We start from the raw sequence: 20,816 nt of genomic DNA on the forward strand, positions 1-20,816 counted from the left end.
CATCTGTAGTAAACCATACTTGAAAGTCTGAAATACTTCCACTTGGTGGTTCGTATAACTTTGTAGGTTTTTCGTAAAAGTCATTCATCAGACATAAGAAAGAGTTTTGCGCGCCAGAAAATGAAGCATGAACAATAATAGCATCTTGGTCGAAAATATTTTCATATGTTCCATTAGGGTTTTCGACTTCATAATAGTCCGGGTGTACTGGATATGCTGCAGGCTGATTTAACATCCTCAAAAATCTATGCCATGCCAAGTTGTTATATTTTGTAGAAATATAAACGTTTTCTCCAAGGTCTTCTATTTTATTGATTTTAACAGTTGCATTTTTCCTGTCATATATAATATCGAGATGGTACTCTCCCTCGTCAATGTTATACTGGTTTGCATATTCGAGATAGATATCGTTTATTTTTTCTTGAAAAGCTTGAAGAGTTGTTTCTAAGTTTACAAGCAAATTCACTTGTAAAAGTTTTCCCTGTTCAAATTTCTCATACGTACGTTTTTCTTTGTTATAGTATCGAACTTCAAAACCGACTGTAAATGGGAAACCATGTATGGCTTCTGAAATGAACTTCATTCTACGAAAGCCAATAGCTTTTGTGACAGATGGGTCTCTTAACCATCTTAACGGGTAGTCAAAACGATAGCCTTCATGCTTTACGGTCTCTGTCTCAAACTTTTGACCGACATTAGTAAAAAGTTCATCTAATGGTTTAGTTGTAGCAACTCTAGAATTTTCTTTTTCTATTGAAAGCATATTTTATCTAGAATAAAAATGTCAAATGAAACAGCGTCTATGAGAGAAATACAACACAACCGACAACTCATTATACAAGCTCTAAATAAGAACACAACAAACTTTTCAAACTATTCTAAGATATCTGAGTCATTGAAAGAAGGAAACTTAAAACTGACATTAAACCCAATGACAGATGAGTTTCTATTTCAAGACAATAAGAACCATACTGTCTGTATAAATCCAACAAAAGGAACTTTAAACGAGAAACCTATATCTGAACTTCTTTTGAAAGCAGATGTTGACAACAAAGCAGACAAAACATATGTAGACGATGCAATAGCAAAAGAAGAAGAAAGAGCTGACAAAGCTTATGCAACAAAAGAACATACTCATCCTGAACTAGCAGACAAAACATATGTTGACAATAAAATGTCAAGTGAAGTGACAAGAGCTGAAAACGAATATTCTAAAAAGACTCATACACATACCATTGCAAATATTACAAACTTACAAGAAACCTTAAACAGGAAAAGTGCCGTTGGACATACACATACATCTTCTGAAATAACAGACTTAAACGTTAGCCTTGAAAAGAAAGCAGACAAGAACCATACACATACAAGTTTTACAACTGTTGCTATAGAAAGTATTGAAGGAACGGTTGAAGAACCTGATGGGGATGTATTATATTGTAAACCTCCTAACTTTCCACAAGGTTTAACATCGGATGACGACATAACGACGATGAGAAACATTAGATGTAAAGATGTTTATGTCATGAAGGATGAAAATAACGTTAAATTCACTGCTCAAGATTTATATGACAAGAAAGCAGACAAGAACCATACACATACAAGTTTTACAACTTTTACAGCAGATGATATTACACTAAACACAACCTTGCCAAGTAAAGCTCCAACAATACCACCGGCAACAAGTCTTGTAGATACTTTGATATCTAATGACAATAGTATTATACATCTAAGACAGGAACTCAATGTGCTTAAACAAATTTTGCCGAATCTTATTTACCCGGTTGGCTCTATTTATACGTCAATGAACTCTACCAGACCAGAAACAGTACTTGGTTTTGGAACTTGGACTCAAATAGTCGACAGGTTTTTGTATTGTGCAAACTCTTCAAAGGAAACAGGTGGAAGTAAAACGATTTCAGGTGAAAACTTACCTGCGCACAGTCACTACGTAAGTTTAACTACATCTCGAGAAGGTGGGCATAGGCATAAATATTGGGATTGGACAGGAATGACAAAAGGTAAAGGATATGATGTTAAAGACAACGTTCAGTTTGCTATAAATTGTTACTTGGATAACACTGAGGTAGGAGGAGACCATACACATTTCGTTTCAGGGTATACGCAAACAACGGGACAAAGTAAAGACTACATGCCACCTTACATGACAGTTTACGCATGGTATAGAAATGCTTAGTCGTCATTTTCAACTTCTTTAGCATATTCGTCAGGAGTTGTCTTATATTTGTTAGGAACTGTCTTTGAAAGTATACCACCTTGAACTTTGACAAGTTTGAAACGAGGTCTGACAATAGTAGTTTTATCTTCTGCTTGCAGTCTGTACATTTTGCCATGTTTGCCTAAAACTTCATAATATTCTCTTGTATACTTTCTTCTATTTTTACGAACACGAATGTGAGTACCTGTCGGGTTCCCATTGTTGTCATAGTCAATAGTATTTTCATATGGGTCGCGTTTGGGTATTTCTATTTTTACTTTGTCACCTTTCTGAAGTTTGAAGCCCGGCATTCTTTCTTGTTTGTCTCTTTTGACTAAATTATTAAATATATAGTCTTTCTCTAAGTCAGGGTTGTTTTTCATTTCTTCGGGGGAGTGGTTTCCCAAACCTTTTTGTTTACGGTTATTGTAAATATTTAAAACTTGTCTCATCTTTGCCATGGAGAAGTGTCTATACTTGTCGTCATATGACATTTCATTTGCTTCACCACCTTGTGGTTGGTTTAAGTCTCTTAACATTTTTATACAACCGTCAATGACACCAAGAGCAGAATGGTTTTGGTCGACAATGAAATATTGGTTTACATTTTTTGAACGCAGATAGTTTTTTACATCATCTGATTTGAAAGAACTTTCACAGTCAGATGTCAGTTTTGTTGGATGGTATTTGTCAACGAATATTGTCAAAGCAGTTTTCACATCTAAAATAGCTTTGGACCATAATGGTATGGCTTCACAGTATCTTGTGTTTTGACCGACAAATATTAGCCAGTATGGTGGTCCATCTTCTCTATACCTCGGAATGTTTTCCAAGATATCCATAAACCAAGCATTTGGTGTTGAACTAAAGATTTTTACCATGAGTGCTTTCTTTGTTGCTTTAGAAACATAGGGGTCCTTGTTTGGATTCGTCATTTTTTAACCCATAAGAAATGGGTTTATTTGGCGCATTAGCAGGAGTTGCATCCAGATTTTTGCCCGCAGTGGGAACAATAGCCAGAGGTGCATTTGGAATTGGAAGGAAGATTTTGAGTACATTAGGTATACTTAAAGAGAAAGCACAACCTATTATACAAACTGTACAGAAAGGTTGGGATGTAGCACGAGATGCAGCAAATCTTATTCCAAATCCTGAAACAAGAGGAAAAGTTCAAGGATGGATGGACAATGTAGGAAGACAAGCAGGAAACTATTATAACAAAGCAAATGACTACTATAACCAAGCAGGACACTATATGGACCAAGGTGAAAGATTCTTTAACAGAGGATATAACCATGCACAACAGTGGGTAAACAATAACCAACCGCAACCACCTCAAACTTGGGGAATGTAAAGTTTTTTACTGAGATGAAATGAACAATACAGCATTGAGACAAATGGGTTCAAGATGGATTTGTCGACTTCCAGCAGTTACACCACGTGTTTGTCAAGTTCTTCCTATACCTCAGGAAGTTTTAGACCGACTTAAAAAACCTAAACAACCAGTTGAAAACAAACCAAACTAAAATTTTTTACTGAGATGAAATGACCGAAGAAGTTGAAACGGTAGATTTGACACCACAAACAAAAAGTTCAGAACCATTGTCAAAACCTGTCAAAGAACTTACAGATGAAGAGAAAAATTCAATAATAGAAAGTGCCAGGTCTGGAAATACAAACCCTAACTACAAAGTCACTTTTCATAGAAATGGAACGGCTAGTATCTCAAAAAAGAAACAGACTCTCACAAATAAAATATTGAAGTCTGAAGGAGCTTTCGAGACAACAGATGGAAAAGTTTACTTCACTGACAAACAGTTCATTATAGAACATCTCATTGACTTAGAGTCGAAATATTCTAAACTTTACAACAAACACAAAAAGTTGAAAGGAAAACAAAAACAAATGGCATATGATATTTACGAAGATGTTGACGACACAACCATACCTGCAAGTGAGGTAAAGTCAGAGGAACCGAAAAGTGACGAAAAAACGATAGAAGAAGAAAAACCAAAAACTGAAGATAAACCAAAAACAAAGTTTAGTTTCCAAACTAAACCAAGTCAACCTTCATTAGCTGGTATGGGTTGGCGTCAAAGGCTTATGGCAGCAGGTGGTTATGTAAAGTAAAAGAAAAACATTTTTTTATTTTTATAAAAATGCCCCCGTATAGAATGGATAGAAGGTCTGCTAAAATAAAAGCAGAGTTAGAAAGATATGGTTGGAGAGTTTCAAAGAAGTTTAAATATAGGAAGGGAAGACCAATAAAAGTCTATGACAAACTGGCTGGTCTTCGCTACGAGATGGACTTAGAAACAGCGCGCGCCAACTATCCAAACAGACTAGAGAGGTTAGAAGAAGAACGTCTTATGGACATGCCTTTCGATGTTAGTGAACCTCAAGTTGAAGGACACGACGGCTTTGCCAGATTCTACTGGAAACATGACGAACAATTGCATCCTTTGAGAAGGAAAAAAGGTAGTGCAGAGGATGGTCATGCTCCCATGGAAAGAACAAGATATGCATATGAGAAGTACCGTGAAGTTAGAAGTCAAATTACATCTGGTCGAACCTTTACAGTAAACTTTGACGAAGGAAAGAACAAAGAAGGCTTCATGGGAGTACTTGCTGCCATACAAGACGGAAATAAGAAAGGATACAATCTCAGATTGACCATAACAGATTTGGATGGTCACATTTACTATGCACATGGCAATGAACAAACAGCCGCACAACTTCTTGACGCTTTCAAGACTACAAAGAGAGAACAAATGTTTGACTCCGACTCAGACATTTTGAATGCAATTGAAGGAATTGCAAGCGTGAAGTTTGAATGGTACCAACCTAACCCGCAAGCAGTCAGACAACATGCTGGATACTTCCCGTTCATAAATAAGTCTGACATTGACTTGACAAGGTATGGAATTTACAATTCAATTGAAACAATTGTCAATGAACCTTGCATTCTTACATGTCTCAGGAACTCTGGTCTTGTTACAGATGAGAAGATGAAGTATCTTGAGTCATGTGTGAAGACAAGGTACATTCTCAGAGGTCAATTGGCAAAAATTGCACCGTTGGCAAATGTGAATATTCGAGTCAACATACCTACAGCTAAAGGTTCTTCACATGACGACTATGTTGTTGACAAAGACTTACCATGGTTGAAGATTGTAATTGTCCACAACCACTTCATGTTGAACGAAAGTCTTACAAACCCATTGTTCGGAAAAGGCAAGTGCAACATTGTCAGAGCTGTAAACATTCTTTTCGAGAAAGGTTTGTTGGAACCAATTCCAGATGACAAGCTGACAGAAACTTTTGTACCAAAAGACGAAACAAACTTTTCACTGTTAGCAAGACCAAAAGTTGTTCCAGACAAAGTTCTAGTACAAAAGAAGTACACAGCTCCAAAAGGAGTTGGATTGTTCGGATACCAACCTGAACCAGAAGAACTTCCAATGAGGTTGCAAGAACTTCAAGATGCTATAAACAAACTTCCATTGAGACATCCAATTGACGTCAAATTGTATTGGAGAGCATCTGAGTTAGGTCAGAAGGTTTTATATGAAACAGGTTGCTTCGACGATGTTTATGAGATAACAGGAGAAGTTTCTCAGAAGATAAGAGACTCACTTGAATTTCCACGAACTGGTCCGATTGGATGCGACAAGTTCGACTCAGATGAAAAGATATACTATGTCGACCTTAACGCTGCATACATGAGGTTTGTCCAATATATCCCGACTGGAATTCCAAACGAAGATGGAGAGTTCCCAGGAAGGAACTATACAGTTGGAAAAGTCATACAACAACTCTATGATATTAGGAAAGCTTCAAACCCCAAACTCGCAATGACACTGAAATTGCTTATGAATTCGACATGGGGATATTCCATTAAGAAACCTCAAGAGATGAAGAGTAAACATTATGAGAAGGTCGACAACTTTGTTGAAAGGTTTTCTCCTTTTGTTTTGAAGTACGAATTCACTCAAGGTCAAAGTGGCTTAGTAACCACATTAAAACCTATTGTCGAACATTGGTCTTACCCTCAGTTCGCAAAGGCAGTCCTTGACAACTACAACAAATTCTTCTCCGAAGTCAAATCCAAAGTTGTGGTATACTATGAGAACATCGACGCACTCATGACGAACGAAGAAGGCTATAACAAACTCATTGAATTGGGTTTAGTCGGTGAGAAGATGGGCTGTTTTAAGCTAGACAAGGTATTTTCCGAAGTTCATGTCCTCTCCAAGCGAAAGTACTGGGCTGTTAAAGAAGATGGTGAAATAGTTAAACATTGCATGAAGTAAAACGTTGCATGAAGTAAAACATTGCATGAAGTAAAACATTTTTTAAAACAGTATATTTTTACATATATTAAATGCTTCAGGTTGAAAAACAAAGAACAAAAGCAGCAGATACAAAACCGTTAGACTATATCTTTACAAATGCCGGTAGAAATATTTCAGATGAAGAAATTTCATCCCGTTCATACAGGTTTGACTATCCAATTCGTTGGCTTCAAAGTCCTTCAGATGCAAAGGCAATAGGATTTAGAAAAGTTTTGTTTTCAAATAGAACTAACGCTTTTATGTTCGCAGTATATTTTCATGGGCAGTATGAAGGTTCTGATGGTCTAATAGACAAATTTGACGAAATGAGAATCTTTACAATTCGTTCAGACGAAAGTCTTGAGAAAACTCTAAATGACTTTCAAACTCAAATAAACAAATACTACTGGGAATTTCAAGAAAAATACGACTCTTTACTAAATGGAACATACTATCTAAAACTAGAATACAACAAGATGAATTCCACCGTTTCATTTCAAAGGATTGAAATTAACCCTCCAAGAAGTACAGAGTTTTTATTTTGGGAAGTAGACAAACGTTCTTGGGCACAATTTCTTCGGTTACTAAACCAGAACGAACCATTGCCACCTGACGGTCCGTTTAAATTTATACGTCCACCAGCAGATTTGACAGTTTATAGAAACGTGTTTGACCCTCAAAATGTTATGTGTCATGCAAGTTTCAGTTCAAGCAACAATAGTTTTCTATGTATTGGTAAGGACTTTTATGACTTTGCTTCTAAATTCTACGAACCACCTAGTAACAGTTTCTCTGACTTTCAAGTTTGGTTCACAACAAATGGTGTGCAACATATTATTCCATTGTACTATGACTTTTATCTCGAATTGTCTTTCATATATAACTACGGAAAAGTGCTGAAAAAGTATTGAAAAATACTTTTAGGTGAAGAGGTGAGATGTCACCTGTTTTCTCACCTGTTTTTTCACCTCTTGAATTTGTCATGATTTCATCGTAGAAAACTCATGAAAACAATTTATTTTTAAAACAATATATTTTTTTATTTTATTTGAAATGTACGCTGAGTTTGTTGGAGAAGACCGTTGGGAAACTTGTTTGTTAGATGAGAAATATGAAATTCACTGTTGTGAGTCATTTGAAGTCAGAAACAAAAAGACAAAAAGAGTTTTAAGCGAATGGGAGCGAAATGACGGATATGCTGATATGAAGATGGGTGGAAAACACTATCTTAAACATGTTGTCATTGCAACTCATTTTATACTGAATCCTAACAATTTACCTTTTGTAGACCATATAAACCATATAAGAAACGACAATAGACTTGAAAACTTACGTTGGGTCACTTATTCTGAAAACAATAAGAACAAAGGTAAATTAAGAGATATTGTATTCGAATTTGTCGACGAACTAGAAGATGAAACAATTGAAATTACAGACTATGGCAAGCATACGTTGGAGTTTTACTACTATAGCGAAGAACAAGACTCTTTCTACTTTTATACCGGCGTAAACTATAGGAAATTACAAGTATATTTTACTAAGGCGGGCTATGCTTATGTAAACACTAGAGATACAGATGGAAATACGTTCGAATACTTCTTAACAAATTCAAGAAGCTATATGGCATACCATTTTAAAACAATATATTTTTACATATATTAAATGCTTCAGGTTGAAAGAATACGGTGGAGCCAAAAGTGGCTCGACCTCAAAACAAGCATTTTATGAGCTTACAAAGGGTGTTATGAATGAATTCAGCAACATACATCCTGACCTCGTTCATTTTGTTGCTAAATTCAGTAAAAATAATGTTTAGGTGAAGAGGTGACATCTCACCCGTTTTCTCACCTCTTTTCTCACCTCATGAATTTTCATGAATTTCATCGTAAATGTTTTGTCGAAACTTCTTCATCGTAAATGTTTTGTCAAGACTTCTTCGTTTATGTTTTGTCGAAACTTCTTCGTTTATGTTTTGTCGAAACTTCATCGTTTATGTTTTGTCGAAACTTCATCGTAATGAGCGTAAATGACCCAAAAATATAATTTAGGTGAAGAGGTGACATCTCACCTGTTTTCTCACCTCTTTTCTCACCTCATGAATTTTCCCGAAATAAAAATAAAGTTAGTTTTTTTTAAAAAAATATTTTTTATTTTTATTGTAAGAACATGTTAGCAACTACAGCACCAAACTCGCTAGTCATGAATCCTACGTCAATGTTGGTAGAGATGAAAAACTTCATTCCTTCTTCATATACTTTTGAAACAGAAATCCAGAAGATAAAGCAGGAATTGTTAACAAGTAATTTAGACTGTACCGCACAGGATGAAACAAATGAACAGTATCTTTATGAAATGCAGGACATTATTGACCATTTACCCAAATTGCCTGAAATTCAGCAGCAAAAACTCACTATTCCCGAATTTGACGAAATTGAAGTGAAACCAACTGACTCAGTAGAAATAAAGAAGTTCATACGAAAGGTAAATTATGAATTCCTTGGTTTTCATTGCAACCATAAGGTTATGGACAAAGATTGCGACATGGTATATAAAAATATTTCTGACATATATAAATCTGGGGAGTTTAAGACCTACGACAACTTTGTTTCGTTAGTTGCTGAATGTGTATGGGAAATAAGAGATAAAGATAGTAGGGGTAAGGTATGGAATGAACAGATAAGACCCGCTATGTTTGAGATGAAGAGAGCAATTGACGCCTTGGTTGTTTTAGCAGGTAAGGTTTCAGAATATAACGCAAAAATGAACCCACAATGTTCTAAATGTAAAGCAGCAATGAGGAAATATAACTACTCAGTCAAAGAGATAGAAAGAATGAGAAACGACTATGCAGATTTAAAGAAAGAAGCAGAAAAGCCAGCAGAAAATAAAATGGACATGTTAGAATTTCTGAACAAAAACTATCCAACAGCAGACGATTTCCTTCTATCTGATGTCAAGAAGAAGTATAAAGAGACTTTCGGTATCGTTAAAACATTTGACATACTAAAAGAAGAAATAGAAGCTACGAAATTGTTTAGAATTTCAAATATACATCGTACAATTCATGTAAAACGCTTATAAAATAACTAGGGTGAGAAAAGAGGTGAGAAAACGGGTGAGATGTCACCTCTTCACCTAAACATTATTTTTTACTGAATTCAGCAACAAAATTCTGAGTAAAATAATTTTTAGGGCATGTGTCAAACCGTTGAGTTTTCACAAAATTTAAAAAATAACGTTTACCATGTAAAACGCTTATAAAATAACTGAGGTGAGAAAACAGGTGAGAAAACGGGTGAGATGTCACCTCTTCACCTAAACATTATTTTTGTCTGATTTACGCTCATTACGAAGAAGTCTTGACAAAACATTTACGAAGAAGTCTTGACAAAGCATATACGAAGAAGTCTTGACAAAGCATATACGATGAAATCATGAAAATTCAAGAGGTGAGAAAAGAGGTGAGAAAACGGGTGACATCTCACCTCTTCACCTAAACATTATTTTTATTGAATTCAGCAACAAAATTCATGAATTTCCTTAAGATACAAAATAGAAAAAATAAAGTTAGTTTTATTTTTATTTATTTTTTTATTTTGTATGTAAAGACAGATATGTCAACAACAGAGAACACAACAACAGTTATAGTCCATGAAGCTATAAATGAAGAATATGAGTGGATACAATATAACAAACAATTGCGTCTCATTCGTTCGGTCAAAGATGACATGTACCAAATGCAAAGTATTTTGAATGCTCTTCGTTCTACAAAGCAAGCATATCATTGGTTTGAAAACCAACAGACAAAAGAACTTTTAGAAGAATTTCCTCATATGTTTGCTACCCTCGGAAAACCGAGGGTAGAGATTCCGTACGAAAATCGCAAGAATTTGGCTCCTGGTTTGAGAGGTTGGTATGTACATAGACTTCTTGTAAATGCTGTTGCAATGTGGGCTTCACCTCGTTATGCTTGTTATATTTTCATGATGTTAGATGAAATTCATAGACAAGAACGTGAAGAGATGGAAAACAAGCTTGAAGCAAAAGACAAAAGCATTCAGAAAAGAATACCACGTTCGGTACCAAAAGGAAAGGAAAAGAGTTATAAGTATATGATTTATACTGAAGAGATGGAAAATGAAGAAGATAAAGATATGGTTATGTTGCATTTAGTCAGAAGAAACCAAAAGCTTTTACGACCTTGCTAAGATTTACAATCTGACAGAAATTGGTTCTATCGCGAAAACTTACCGATTTCAATGACTCCAAATGAAGATGTTAAACAGATAGTTCAAGATACGTTACTCCAACACTATGATAGAAAGGTTGTACAATACTTACCTTCAAAGAAGATTTGCCATTGTTAAAGGAAAAAATAACAGAGTATTTTGACAACTTCAAACAAGCAGAGTAAATGAACTCTTTATTTTTACGCTTGACTTCAGATGGCTCAGGTAGCTCTATAAAGTAAATTGCCTTGTCAAATCCTTCTGGCATTCCGAGTCCTTCCTTCCGACAGGAAAAGTCCTTCCTTCCAACAGAAAAAGTCCTTCCTTCCAACAGAAAAAGTCCTTCCTTCCGACATTCCAAGTTCTTCCTTCCGACATTCCAAGTTCTTCCTTCCAACTGGAAAAAAAATTTCCCGACAACTGGAAAAAATTTCCTGTTGTTCGTCGTAAACCATTCAAATTTTCGAAAATTGAGAACTTTTTTGGTCGAACGACAGAAAAATTTTTCCTTCAGACAGGAAAAAAATTTCCCGACAACTGGAAAAGTTTTTTCTTCCGACATTCCGAGTCCTTCCTTCCGACAGGAAAAGTTCTTCTTCCAACAGGAAAAGTTCTTCCTTCCGACAGGACACAAACGAATGTCCGACGTACCACCAACCGAGTCCATTCCAAAGCCAGAAGAACCGACAGCCCCAGCACACAACAGACTAAGACTCAAACACTTACATTTTTCAAGCTTGACTTTTTACAATTTGAACTTTGTTTGCGTTATGAATTCTGAAGAAGTATGAGGGTCTTGTATGACTTTATACTTCTCCCATAGTTCATGTCTGTCAAACTTACCTTGGACTCTTTATAGTTCCATGAAATCGTCTTCGGACAATCCAGGGAAAAGTATTATGTCAGTCAGTATTCTCTTTACATCTTTACTTAAACCTTTGCTGTCTGTACACAAATGACAACTGAGATGTTAAAGTGTCTGAGCTTCTTAAGAATTCGACACATGTCTTGTTCTCTATTCTTTAACAAAGGATGAGAAGCAAAGTCATCTAAGATAAGAAGACATCTGTGAGGTTAAGTCTTCCAATCGTAAGATTGCAATTTCTTCGAATGTATTCTATCTCTTTCTGTTTTTCTGAAGTGTTTCTTCTCTAATATTCTCTGCATTTCCTCATTTGGGTCTTTAAACTTAGAATTTATATACTCATTTATAGCATTGTACTTCAAAACTCTTCTTTGGTACTTCTTTATCCAATCTAACAACTCAGAGTCTTTTATACATACTAACTTAGACTTTTTATAATATCTTTGAACGAATTGACGGTTTGGTCAAATTGACCAGAAGTACTACAAATAACAACTAACTCATAGAATGGGTTTCTTCTCATCTAGTTCTTGTTGTTGTGCAGCCATTTTAAGATAAGTGAAAGTCTTACCCGACCAGGTGGTGCAATTAGACCTGTTATACCATTCTGAGCAAATAAGAACTTGTCATGTATAGGCTTTATCTGAGCATTTTCCAACTTCCTCTTGTTCTTATTTAAAACATTCTCAAATTTCTTGTCAATGTCAGCAAACTTTTTTTCTAACATATTTTTAGAAAAATTAAAATTTTTATCTTTTTGAAAATGTCGAGCGATTTCGCTATCTATATTCGAGACAAACTTTTCGACAGCAAAACATCTGTCGACCATAAAATCTTACATAGTGTAAACAAGAAAGGGAATTTGTTCTAAAGTTCTGTTTCTGGGAATATGACAAGAACCATAAAACATTAAGCAGAGCAGTCTTAAAATTTGTCAATGACAGACTTGTTGACAGAGATGACGCCGATTGGAAAGATGAAGTCCAACAAAAGTTCTTAGAATGCAAAGAAGACACATGCGCTGTTCTTGAAGATGAAATAGAAAACAGAATAGATGAGCTATTAAAGGACAAAGAACTTTTACATAAATATGGTTGCGCCAAATTTGACATAACTCCACCAGAGAAGAAGAAGAAGAGAGAGAAGAAAGAAAAGAAAGTAGAAGAAGAGAAGAAAGAACCAGAGCCAGTTCCAGAGAAAAAGAAATTTGACATGTAAAAATAAAATTTTATTTTTAGAACATTTCTGGGTCAATGTCAATGTTCTCTTCCTCTTTAGGAGCAAACACTGGTTTAGACTCTAAAATCTTTTTACCCAATTTACCTTGAACTTCAACTATCTTAGACTCATAATATTCATAGTCGTCTGTCTTCTTTGGTTCATAAGGTATAACAAGTTTGTATGCTTTGCCTTCTTTAAGGTTTGAAAACCTTCTGTCAAAACTTTCTTTGACTGTTAACAAACCTTCTATGTCTAAGTCTTCAAATTTCGCACCATTTTTAGTCACAATAGCAAACTTAACTGGTTCGATGTTCCAAACTTTGTCAAATGTAGACTTTTCAAAATGGTAGAAGTAAACATTCAAATAAGCGAATGGGTCTAGTTCTTCTTTAAGTCCTGACATGTACTTGTTTACTGAGATGAATTTTGCCATCTTTTCTATCGGATAAAAAAATATTTTTTTAAAATTTACTCAGAAAAATTTTTCTTTGTATATACGCCGTTCTGAACATCTAAAAGACTTTTGACATTTGCCAAGAATGTTCGTTTAGACGCTGTCATATAACCATACTCTTGACAATATTGTTTATATTCATCGTACAATGACCTTTCATCTAAACACTCAAAGTCGCTTTCTTCTATGAACAGTTCATATACACTCTTGTTTGCTTCTAACAATGTTTGTCTTTCTTCGGTATGTGGAATTTGTCTTGGATTGAACTTAGAAATATCTAATGTCATGAAATATGAGAACAAGTGGTTGTAAAAGTCAGATGTCAAAGTTTCTGCTAAGTCGTCAAAATATTCTGTATCTTGCATATGAGAATCTGACGTTCTGACAACTACATATCTTCTGTCAGAACTTTCTAACTTCATCGGAACAGCATTGTTTGAAACCATAATGAAGTTTGCAACATTTTCACAAACTCTTTGGTCTTTATATTTTCTTTCAACAACTCCAACTTTGTCTGTTATAAGACTCTTCAAAGCATCTGAGTTCAAAACTTTTGTTGTATCTATACTTTGAAGTTCATTGCAAACTATAAGTTTCATATTCTCTATTGAGGAGTTAAATTTACCGCAGATGTTTTCTATGTTTGTCATATTCGGGTTCGAATAGCCCTCTAACAGTTTGCACAAAATATCTGTAAAGAATGTGTTCTTACCAGTTCCTTGTTTTCCAATTATAATGAGAGCAGTTTCATTTTTAGCACTTGGATGTTGTAAGATGTTTGCAAACCAACATAAGATATACTCATAGACTCTTTCGTTTCCATTGCATATAATTTCTTTGACATGGTCTAACCAAGCTTCTATAATATTTTTCTTTCCATTCTACTTGTTCGTATTTATATCCAGTGAAGATAGAATAGAAGTTTGGAGAAGGTGTATAAAACTTTATACCTCGAACTGAAAAATCTTCTAACTTTGACAATAAGATATCCCAAGATCTAACATCTTCATTCCAACTTGTACAACTTTTATTTTCTTAAGTTTCTGTCGACATTCCTGTTCAGACACTATTGTTGCTCTTGTTTGTTAAAGCAACATCCCATTCTTTCATAACATAACATTCTGGGCAGAGTCAACATAAATGACTAAACGTTTCAAATTCTCGACTGCTTTGTTATAGTCTCTAAATGGACACATATTTCTGAATGCTTGAAGTCATAAAAATCTGAAACATCTATTCTGTACATTTTATAAAATAAAAAAAATATTATTTTTTTATTCTTGACTTTTTTGTTCCATTTGTTGCATTTGTTGTTCTTGAGCTATTTGTTGTTGAAGTTGTTCTTGTAAATACAATACTTTCACCGGTTGCATCTTCCAATTCGAAACTTTCTGCCGTCATTGACAAATACATAGGACATAAAAGTTTTACAGGAACAAAGTTTGCGTCAACTAATGTCAACGTGTATACTTGCCAAAGTGTTTGAGTTCACTAAGGTTGAAAATTTCTGCATTCGAATGAACAATAGGCAAACCAGCAGAGAAAGTATTGTTTATACGCATAAGTATCTTTTGGTCATAATAGTTTCTGTCGACATTCGAATAGCACTTTGAACCTAAGTTTGAAACAATATATAAGATTGGTGTGCTTAATGTCAATGGAATAGACATTCCTTGTATGACACTTTTCCTGTTATAGGAAACTGTTGGTAGTAAAAACCAGAAATAAGTTTTGTATTATAGCTCATATCGTTTATAGTAAACTCAGTCGGACATCCAAACATAATGAAACCTGCTCTAGTTGCAGCACATGTTACACTCGTCCTTAAAGTATTAAATAAGTCACAAAACCTGTTGGTGGTATATCTGAGTAAGTATCTTCAAAGGAGTATTTTTTACCATTCACAACAATAAAATCTTCTGTGTCAAAAGAGCAAAACAGGCTTTAGTCGTCATTGTGTTTAAGGTTAGTTTACAATATCGTCCTGAGGACTTTGTAAGTTTGTTGTTATAGAATTATATGACTCAGGGTTTTAGTCGTAATAGTATAAACATTATGTCTTCTGCCATTTACTTAGCAAATAAATTTTAATGAAATGTTGTGGTCGTCAAATATTTTTATAACGTCTGGGAAACTATACTTTAAGTTCAACGTTTCACCTCCTTTCATAACGTATATCTTGTCAATGACATATATATGAAACACACCACAGCAACTAATGTCGGGTTCTATTCTTTGATGTTTATATCGTCTGCCTCTGTCAAAAGTTTCAATAGTTCTTTCAAAATTTCATGAGGTGCAATGACATATGAGTTCACTTTTACAGGGTTGTGTTCGACCAAGTTTAACATTATACCTAAAGCTTGACAAATCTTCTCCTGAGTTTGAAGTTTGTCTTTAAGTGTTGGTAGTCATTTCGAATATCTGCAACAGAACTTAAGTCTCTGCTAACTTCAGGATATGTTGGTTGTTCTTTTACAGGAACTATTGTTATACCCATCTTCGTCTTCGTATGGTTTCCCCACTTCAACATCTCTTTCTTTGACATTGACAACAACACTTTGACTGTTTGTTTGAGTTGGTGAATTTAACTTCACATCTGCCACCGCCATTAAACCTTTTGAAACACTCACGCTTCTATTTTTTCGGAAATGAATTTTACTTAGAATAAAAAGATGGACGTATTTGAGTATCTCTTCGAATTGAAGCAAACAAAGTTTACACACACAAACAATACAAATACATTGACAGAATAGTTCTTTATACAAACAATGGTAAATGTTATAGAATAGCAGTCTTTGCTGAACCAAAATATTTTCATAAAGCAAAGAAAGTTGGTATAACTGAAATGGTGAAAGTTCTTGAAGCAGACAAAAATATAACTTCAAAACTTACAGATATTTCTAAAGGAAAGTTTATAATACAATATTAGTCAAAACTGGCGTACTGTCAATATTTGACGGAGAGAAGTCAGTTCAAGAACAACTTACTGACCTGCTGCCAAAATCTGCTCGATGGAAGCTGTCGTTATGCCAATCTGAGGAGCCCCAGCAGGTTTCATCGAACGAATCTTCAAAAGAGCATCTTCCGTGAAAAGTGCTATTGGTTTTGTAAACTTCTTTGCTTTCAATTCATCTGGACCGTCTCTGTCACCAGTATATTGTATTTGTACAGTACCAACAGTTGAAATACCACCCATAAAGTCTTCTGAGTCAGCAAATGGAATGCCAAGCCAAAAGTTTGAACGGTCTCCATTTGTATATTGAGTTTTTGACCTCCTGTATGAGTCCATACTTTCACATATGGCATAATAGAACTTTGCATTTCAGGGTTAATGGTGTTGTGAAGTTGTTGTTAAAGTTCATAGCATCTAATGTCAAGTTGTATGACCTCATATCCTCAACTGTAGAATATTCTTCTCTTGGATAATATTTGCCATCTATGTTTATATGATATTTAATACCGGGGTTGTAGAAACAAGAATAGTCATTTATAGTTCGTCTGAAACAGTACAAACATAGTATCTGCATGTTTCATTGCAGTTGTTAAAGCAATATCTGTTCTTGCACCTGGTCAGCACTTTGGTTTCCAACTTCACCTGCAAAGTCTTTGACAGATATTTGGTGTATAGGGAACATAAGTGGAACTGCAATATATTTGGCAGCTAAAGCATTTGAAATATCTGGGTCCAACATATAGACTGCAAGTCTGCTTTCTATTCTCTTGCATTCAAACTTTTCGCATGTAAACTTAACTGGGTCCCAAGCAGTTCCAGCAGCATTGAAATAATAGTTTACTTCAGTGTTGAGGTTTGAGAAACCAAAGTCTAAGTCAACTTTGTCTTTGCAAAAGTCGGCGAATGACGTTTTATTTGTTCCCTCTACGTCTGTAATAGTGAATGGTCTTGTGTTGGTGCAATGACTAAGTTATTTTTGCTTGGAGTAAGTTCAATAGAAATTTTTCCTGCCCAGTTTGGCAAGTATCTTAAAAACCTGAAGATGAGGAAAGATGACAAAGGAACTCTAAGTTCAGTTTTACTTTGGTTACTGCTGCTGCAGTTTGTCCAGAAAGGTTAACATAAACTCCTGGAACGTTAGGGTCAAGTCTTCTTATTTTCTCAATAGTTGCATACTGGTCTGTTTGTTCGTCTAGCTTGTGGTTGTACTGAGTTTCTCAAAGCGAACCATTCATAGTTTGCCCATGTTACTGTTTGAACTAAGTCAGAGTTAGAATATATCTTATATCCCATGAAAACTTCTGGAGCATATTGGTATCCGACATAGAAAATTCCATTGCAACCTTTCTTGTCAGACAACTTGGCAGAATTTTATTTCAATGTCTTGTTCCACGTATAAGAAAGAGTTGTCAATAGAAAATAATATGAAACCTGTCGCAAGCAATATCTACTGTTGTTGAAGAACCTTCTCCAAACTCACCTACGTTTCCATAAGAAACAGCAGTTGTATATTCGTAAGTTCCAGGAACTATTTCTGACCTTCTAATGGCATTGTCGCATTCGTTATACCATTCGGAAACATTTCCATTCATGGCATCCAAAACTGTTGGCGTTATATTCTGAGCGGCGTACATTTCATATGAGTAAAAATATAGAATAGTTGGATTTATATGTCATAATAGAACCCACTCCGACCAAGCTTTACTTTCTTCCTGACTGAGTTTTTAACTCTTCTTTTTCCTTCATTGCCCTCTGCTTCAAGTTGTTGCATCTTTGCCTCATGTTCACCTAGTATGTTGTAAATTTCCCATGTCCTTTTTGCCTTTGGGCTCTGGTCGCCCATCTCAGGTAACCAATATCCTAGAAAGAGTTTGTCATAGTTTGTATTTGAGTCTTCGCGTATTGTTTGCATGACTCTTTCCTGAGTTTCCGGTTCAAGCTCTTCAAACAGTGCCTGTCCATATGGAATATGCTCGTTTCCAAATATATTTTTTGTAGCCATTCTGGTTTTCTTTCCATGTTACCAACTATATCTTTTGTGAATGGGAAAGCTTTTACCCAATCTTTCAGTCTTGCGTCGTTTATTTCTGTAGTTGGTTTTATTTTGTCAAGGAACATGTTTTTCAATACTAACATTTCATTTGGTACTGTCCATTTGAGTTTTCTTAAATATTCATCCCTTCTCAGTTCATTGTCTGCAAAGTAAGTTTTTATGACATTTTGTAAACTTTCGTTTGCAAGGTCATGTACAATAGGTTCTCTTCCTTCTGTCTCCCTAACTTTCTTTCTAAACTCTTCACCAAATATACCATCTTTATGGTTCTGTGTAGTTCTTTGAGATAAATGTTCTAGAACGTCAGGTGTTATATTTCCATCAGCCATGTTCATTTCATACTGGTCCAAAATATCTGCATCTTTCATATCTTTCAATGGCATTAAAGCCGCGCTTAAAATACCAGCTATGTCTCGTTCACCATTGACTTCCATTGCGTCTACAACTTCTTGGAATTGTGGTTGTAAGTTTATGAACCACCTATCCGGATTAGCTTTATGACCCCATCTCATTGTAGTTCCATCGTCTGCAGAAACAAAAGTAGGTTGTTTCCATCTTGGTTAGGTTCTGAATGAACTTTAAACAATGTTTCATTTCTATATGTTTTCTTGAAATTTAACCTTTTATTTTCACCGAGTTCATCCGAAGATTGAACGTTAAATGCTCGTAAGTAAAAAGGGTTGTTGTATTTGTGTACATTTTTTTTCAGTTCTTCCATTCTATGCTGGATATTTTCATCTGATGTTGGAGTCTTTGTATGTCGGCAAACATTTTTTCGAATTCTTCTACTATGTCAGCCGAATTTTTTTTAGACTCTTGGAAATATTCCATATTCTCCGCATACTCTTTGTTGAGGGTCAAGATTTTTCGGCTGTTCCAAATCTTCATCTAGTTCTGTGAAGTTAGTTTCCAAAGGAAGGACTTGTTCGTTTCCTTCAGGCTCTTCTAGCTGTTGTTGCTGAACTATTCTTCCATGTCTGGTTGTATCTGAACTTTCTTCCTGTGGAGTTTCTTGTACCTCATCTGCTGGCATTTCATATATTCCGAGACGTTTTCAACAATTTCCCTATCTACGTCATCCGCATTCATAAGCTTTTGTTCTTTCGTTCCGTCTCTATTTTTTACGCGTTTCATGACGAAAGTTGAATTGTCATTTAGCTCTGACATCAAATATCTCGAGTAAATTCATCCATGTCATTTGGATGATATGCTATTAAATCATATCCCTTAGCGAGCTTGTATTTTCCAGGTTTGAGATTATATCCGTTTTGGTGCTGAGCCATAAAACTAAATAGGTTCGGGTCAGTATTTCCATCCTTGAACTTTCCAATAGCTTCTTTTATATCTGTCACTAAAGTCAATACTATCTGGGAAACCACACTCTTCTTTAAGCATTTTTAAGAATTCTTGGTTTCCTTGTTTCTCTAACTTCTTTTATGTCCTTGCTCTGTTTGGTTGTTGTTGTGCAGGGTTTTGAACTGTTGGTTGCTGTGCTGGTTGTTGTGTTGGTTGTTGTGCTGGTTGTGGAGGTGGTTGTTGTGCTGGTTTTGGTGCATTGCCTGTGTCTGTGTCCATGTGACGATGTAAATGTTTTAGGTAGCCTGGTGCAGGTGCTTCTCTGAGGGTTTGGTGGTATATAAGTTCCACCAGCTGGCACATATGTTCCATCTGCAGCATAATGTCCTACCTGACTTTTCGTTTTTAAGAAAGCATTTACTAGGTCTGTTTTGGTCTGTTGTAACTCTTTTTCTTGACTTTCCACAACAGTTGCTCTAACGGCGTCATAGGCACTTTGAACTGCCTGTCTCGTTGCTGCATCTGTTATTTTCGTCATTTTTGTGCTACTTCTTTTAACTCTTTGTCGAAACCTTCAGACTTCAGTTTCTTTCCAGATGAGAAGTCGTTCACTTGTTTCACCTTACTATGAAGAGCTTCGAAGGCGTTCTTAAAGTCAGCATTTGTTAAAGCTTCATTTGAACTGTCTTCATCCGCTTGTATTTTTGTCCTTATTGACCCTATGAGTTGGGCTGCTTTAGCGTTGGCTTGGGCATCTAACCAGTCATTATTAGCTTTTATATATTCTGCGCTTTCATTGCCTTTTGCATAGCCGCGTCGTTATTTTTACTTTCTTGTGCTAAGTTTTCATACTGTACGGTTTGGTTTTGCAACTGTAAAAGTTTTTCTGCCTTTACATTTGCTTCAACTTCTTTTTATACTCATCGCTATCCATATATGTCTTCAGGGCTTTTGTTTTATCTCTTCATCTTTCAGTATTTTATATTGAGTAGTATGGTTTTTCAAATTTATGACATCTTGTTCCATTTTTGCTACTTCTGCTGCTTTTTCTGACACTTTTTTCGCATATTGCTCTGTACTTAGTTCTTTCAGTTGTTCTTCTTTCTTCTTTTTCTCTACGTTTAACTCATTGAGTTCTTTGTGTGTCTGTCATATTCTAGTTCTTTTCGTTTTCACCTATTTGTTTCTGTATG

The 20,816-nt window shown here is 35.3% G+C and overlaps 9 protein-coding genes and 3 pseudogenes across 12 annotated transcripts, besides 1 other annotated feature; 9 read left to right on the forward strand and 3 right to left on the reverse strand.

Moving 5' to 3' along the window:
• Positions 1-20,816: part of a mobile genetic element that runs on past both edges of the window.
• TVAGG3_0390600 (uncharacterized protein) lies at positions 209-763 on the reverse strand (the record flags this gene model as incomplete). The annotated part of the gene is made up of 1 exon (XM_051232352.1): positions 209-763. A coding segment is annotated over one exon (555 nt), but the record flags the coding sequence as incomplete, so codon positions are not given.
• TVAGG3_0390610 (uncharacterized protein) lies at positions 3,168-3,569 on the forward strand (the record flags this gene model as incomplete). Its single annotated transcript, XM_051232353.1, has 1 exon — positions 3,168-3,569. The coding sequence occupies one exon, from the start codon at positions 3,168-3,170 to the stop codon at positions 3,567-3,569; it is 402 nt and encodes a 133-aa protein (XP_051102083.1).
• TVAGG3_0390620 (uncharacterized protein) lies at positions 3,589-3,741 on the forward strand (the record flags this gene model as incomplete). The annotated part of the gene is made up of 1 exon (XM_051232354.1): positions 3,589-3,741. One exon carries the CDS (start codon positions 3,589-3,591, stop codon positions 3,739-3,741), a length of 153 nt encoding a protein of 50 aa, XP_051102084.1.
• On the forward strand, positions 3,761-4,345 carry TVAGG3_0390630 (phage tail repeat-like family; the record flags this gene model as incomplete). Its single annotated transcript, XM_051232355.1, has 1 exon — positions 3,761-4,345. The coding sequence occupies one exon, from the start codon at positions 3,761-3,763 to the stop codon at positions 4,343-4,345; it is 585 nt and encodes a 194-aa protein (XP_051102085.1).
• Positions 4,390-6,528, forward strand: TVAGG3_0390640 (DNA/RNA polymerases family; the record flags this gene model as incomplete). The annotated part of the gene is made up of 1 exon (XM_051232356.1): positions 4,390-6,528. One exon carries the CDS (start codon positions 4,390-4,392, stop codon positions 6,526-6,528), a length of 2,139 nt encoding a protein of 712 aa, XP_051102086.1.
• On the forward strand, positions 6,810-7,460 carry TVAGG3_0390650 (uncharacterized protein; the record flags this gene model as incomplete). The annotated part of the gene is made up of 1 exon (XM_051232357.1): positions 6,810-7,460. One exon carries the CDS (start codon positions 6,810-6,812, stop codon positions 7,458-7,460), a length of 651 nt encoding a protein of 216 aa, XP_051102087.1.
• On the forward strand, positions 7,603-8,186 carry TVAGG3_0390660 (His-Me finger endonucleases family; the record flags this gene model as incomplete). The annotated part of the gene is made up of 1 exon (XM_051232358.1): positions 7,603-8,186. A coding segment is annotated over one exon (584 nt), but the record flags the coding sequence as incomplete, so codon positions are not given.
• TVAGG3_0390670 (organellar and viral DNA polymerase type B) lies at positions 8,716-9,630 on the forward strand (the record flags this gene model as incomplete). Its single annotated transcript, XM_051232359.1, has 1 exon — positions 8,716-9,630. One exon carries the CDS (start codon positions 8,716-8,718, stop codon positions 9,628-9,630), a length of 915 nt encoding a protein of 304 aa, XP_051102089.1.
• TVAGG3_0390680 lies at positions 10,164-10,963 on the forward strand (annotated as a pseudogene). Its single transcript has one exon. A coding segment is annotated over exon 1 (800 nt).
• On the forward strand, positions 12,407-12,861 carry TVAGG3_0390690 (annotated as a pseudogene). The gene has a single exon. A coding segment is annotated over exon 1 (455 nt).
• Positions 13,025-13,267, reverse strand: TVAGG3_0390700 (protein of unknown function, DUF4108 family; the record flags this gene model as incomplete). The annotated part of the gene is made up of 1 exon (XM_051232360.1): positions 13,025-13,267. A coding segment is annotated over one exon (243 nt), but the record flags the coding sequence as incomplete, so codon positions are not given.
• TVAGG3_0390710 lies at positions 13,333-14,259 on the reverse strand (annotated as a pseudogene). Its single transcript has one exon. A coding segment is annotated over exon 1 (927 nt).

This window comes from Trichomonas vaginalis, chromosome V (genome assembly GCF_026262505.1).
Source record: "Trichomonas vaginalis G3 chromosome V, whole genome shotgun sequence".
Classification (NCBI taxonomy): Eukaryota; Parabasalia; order Trichomonadida; family Trichomonadidae; genus Trichomonas; species Trichomonas vaginalis.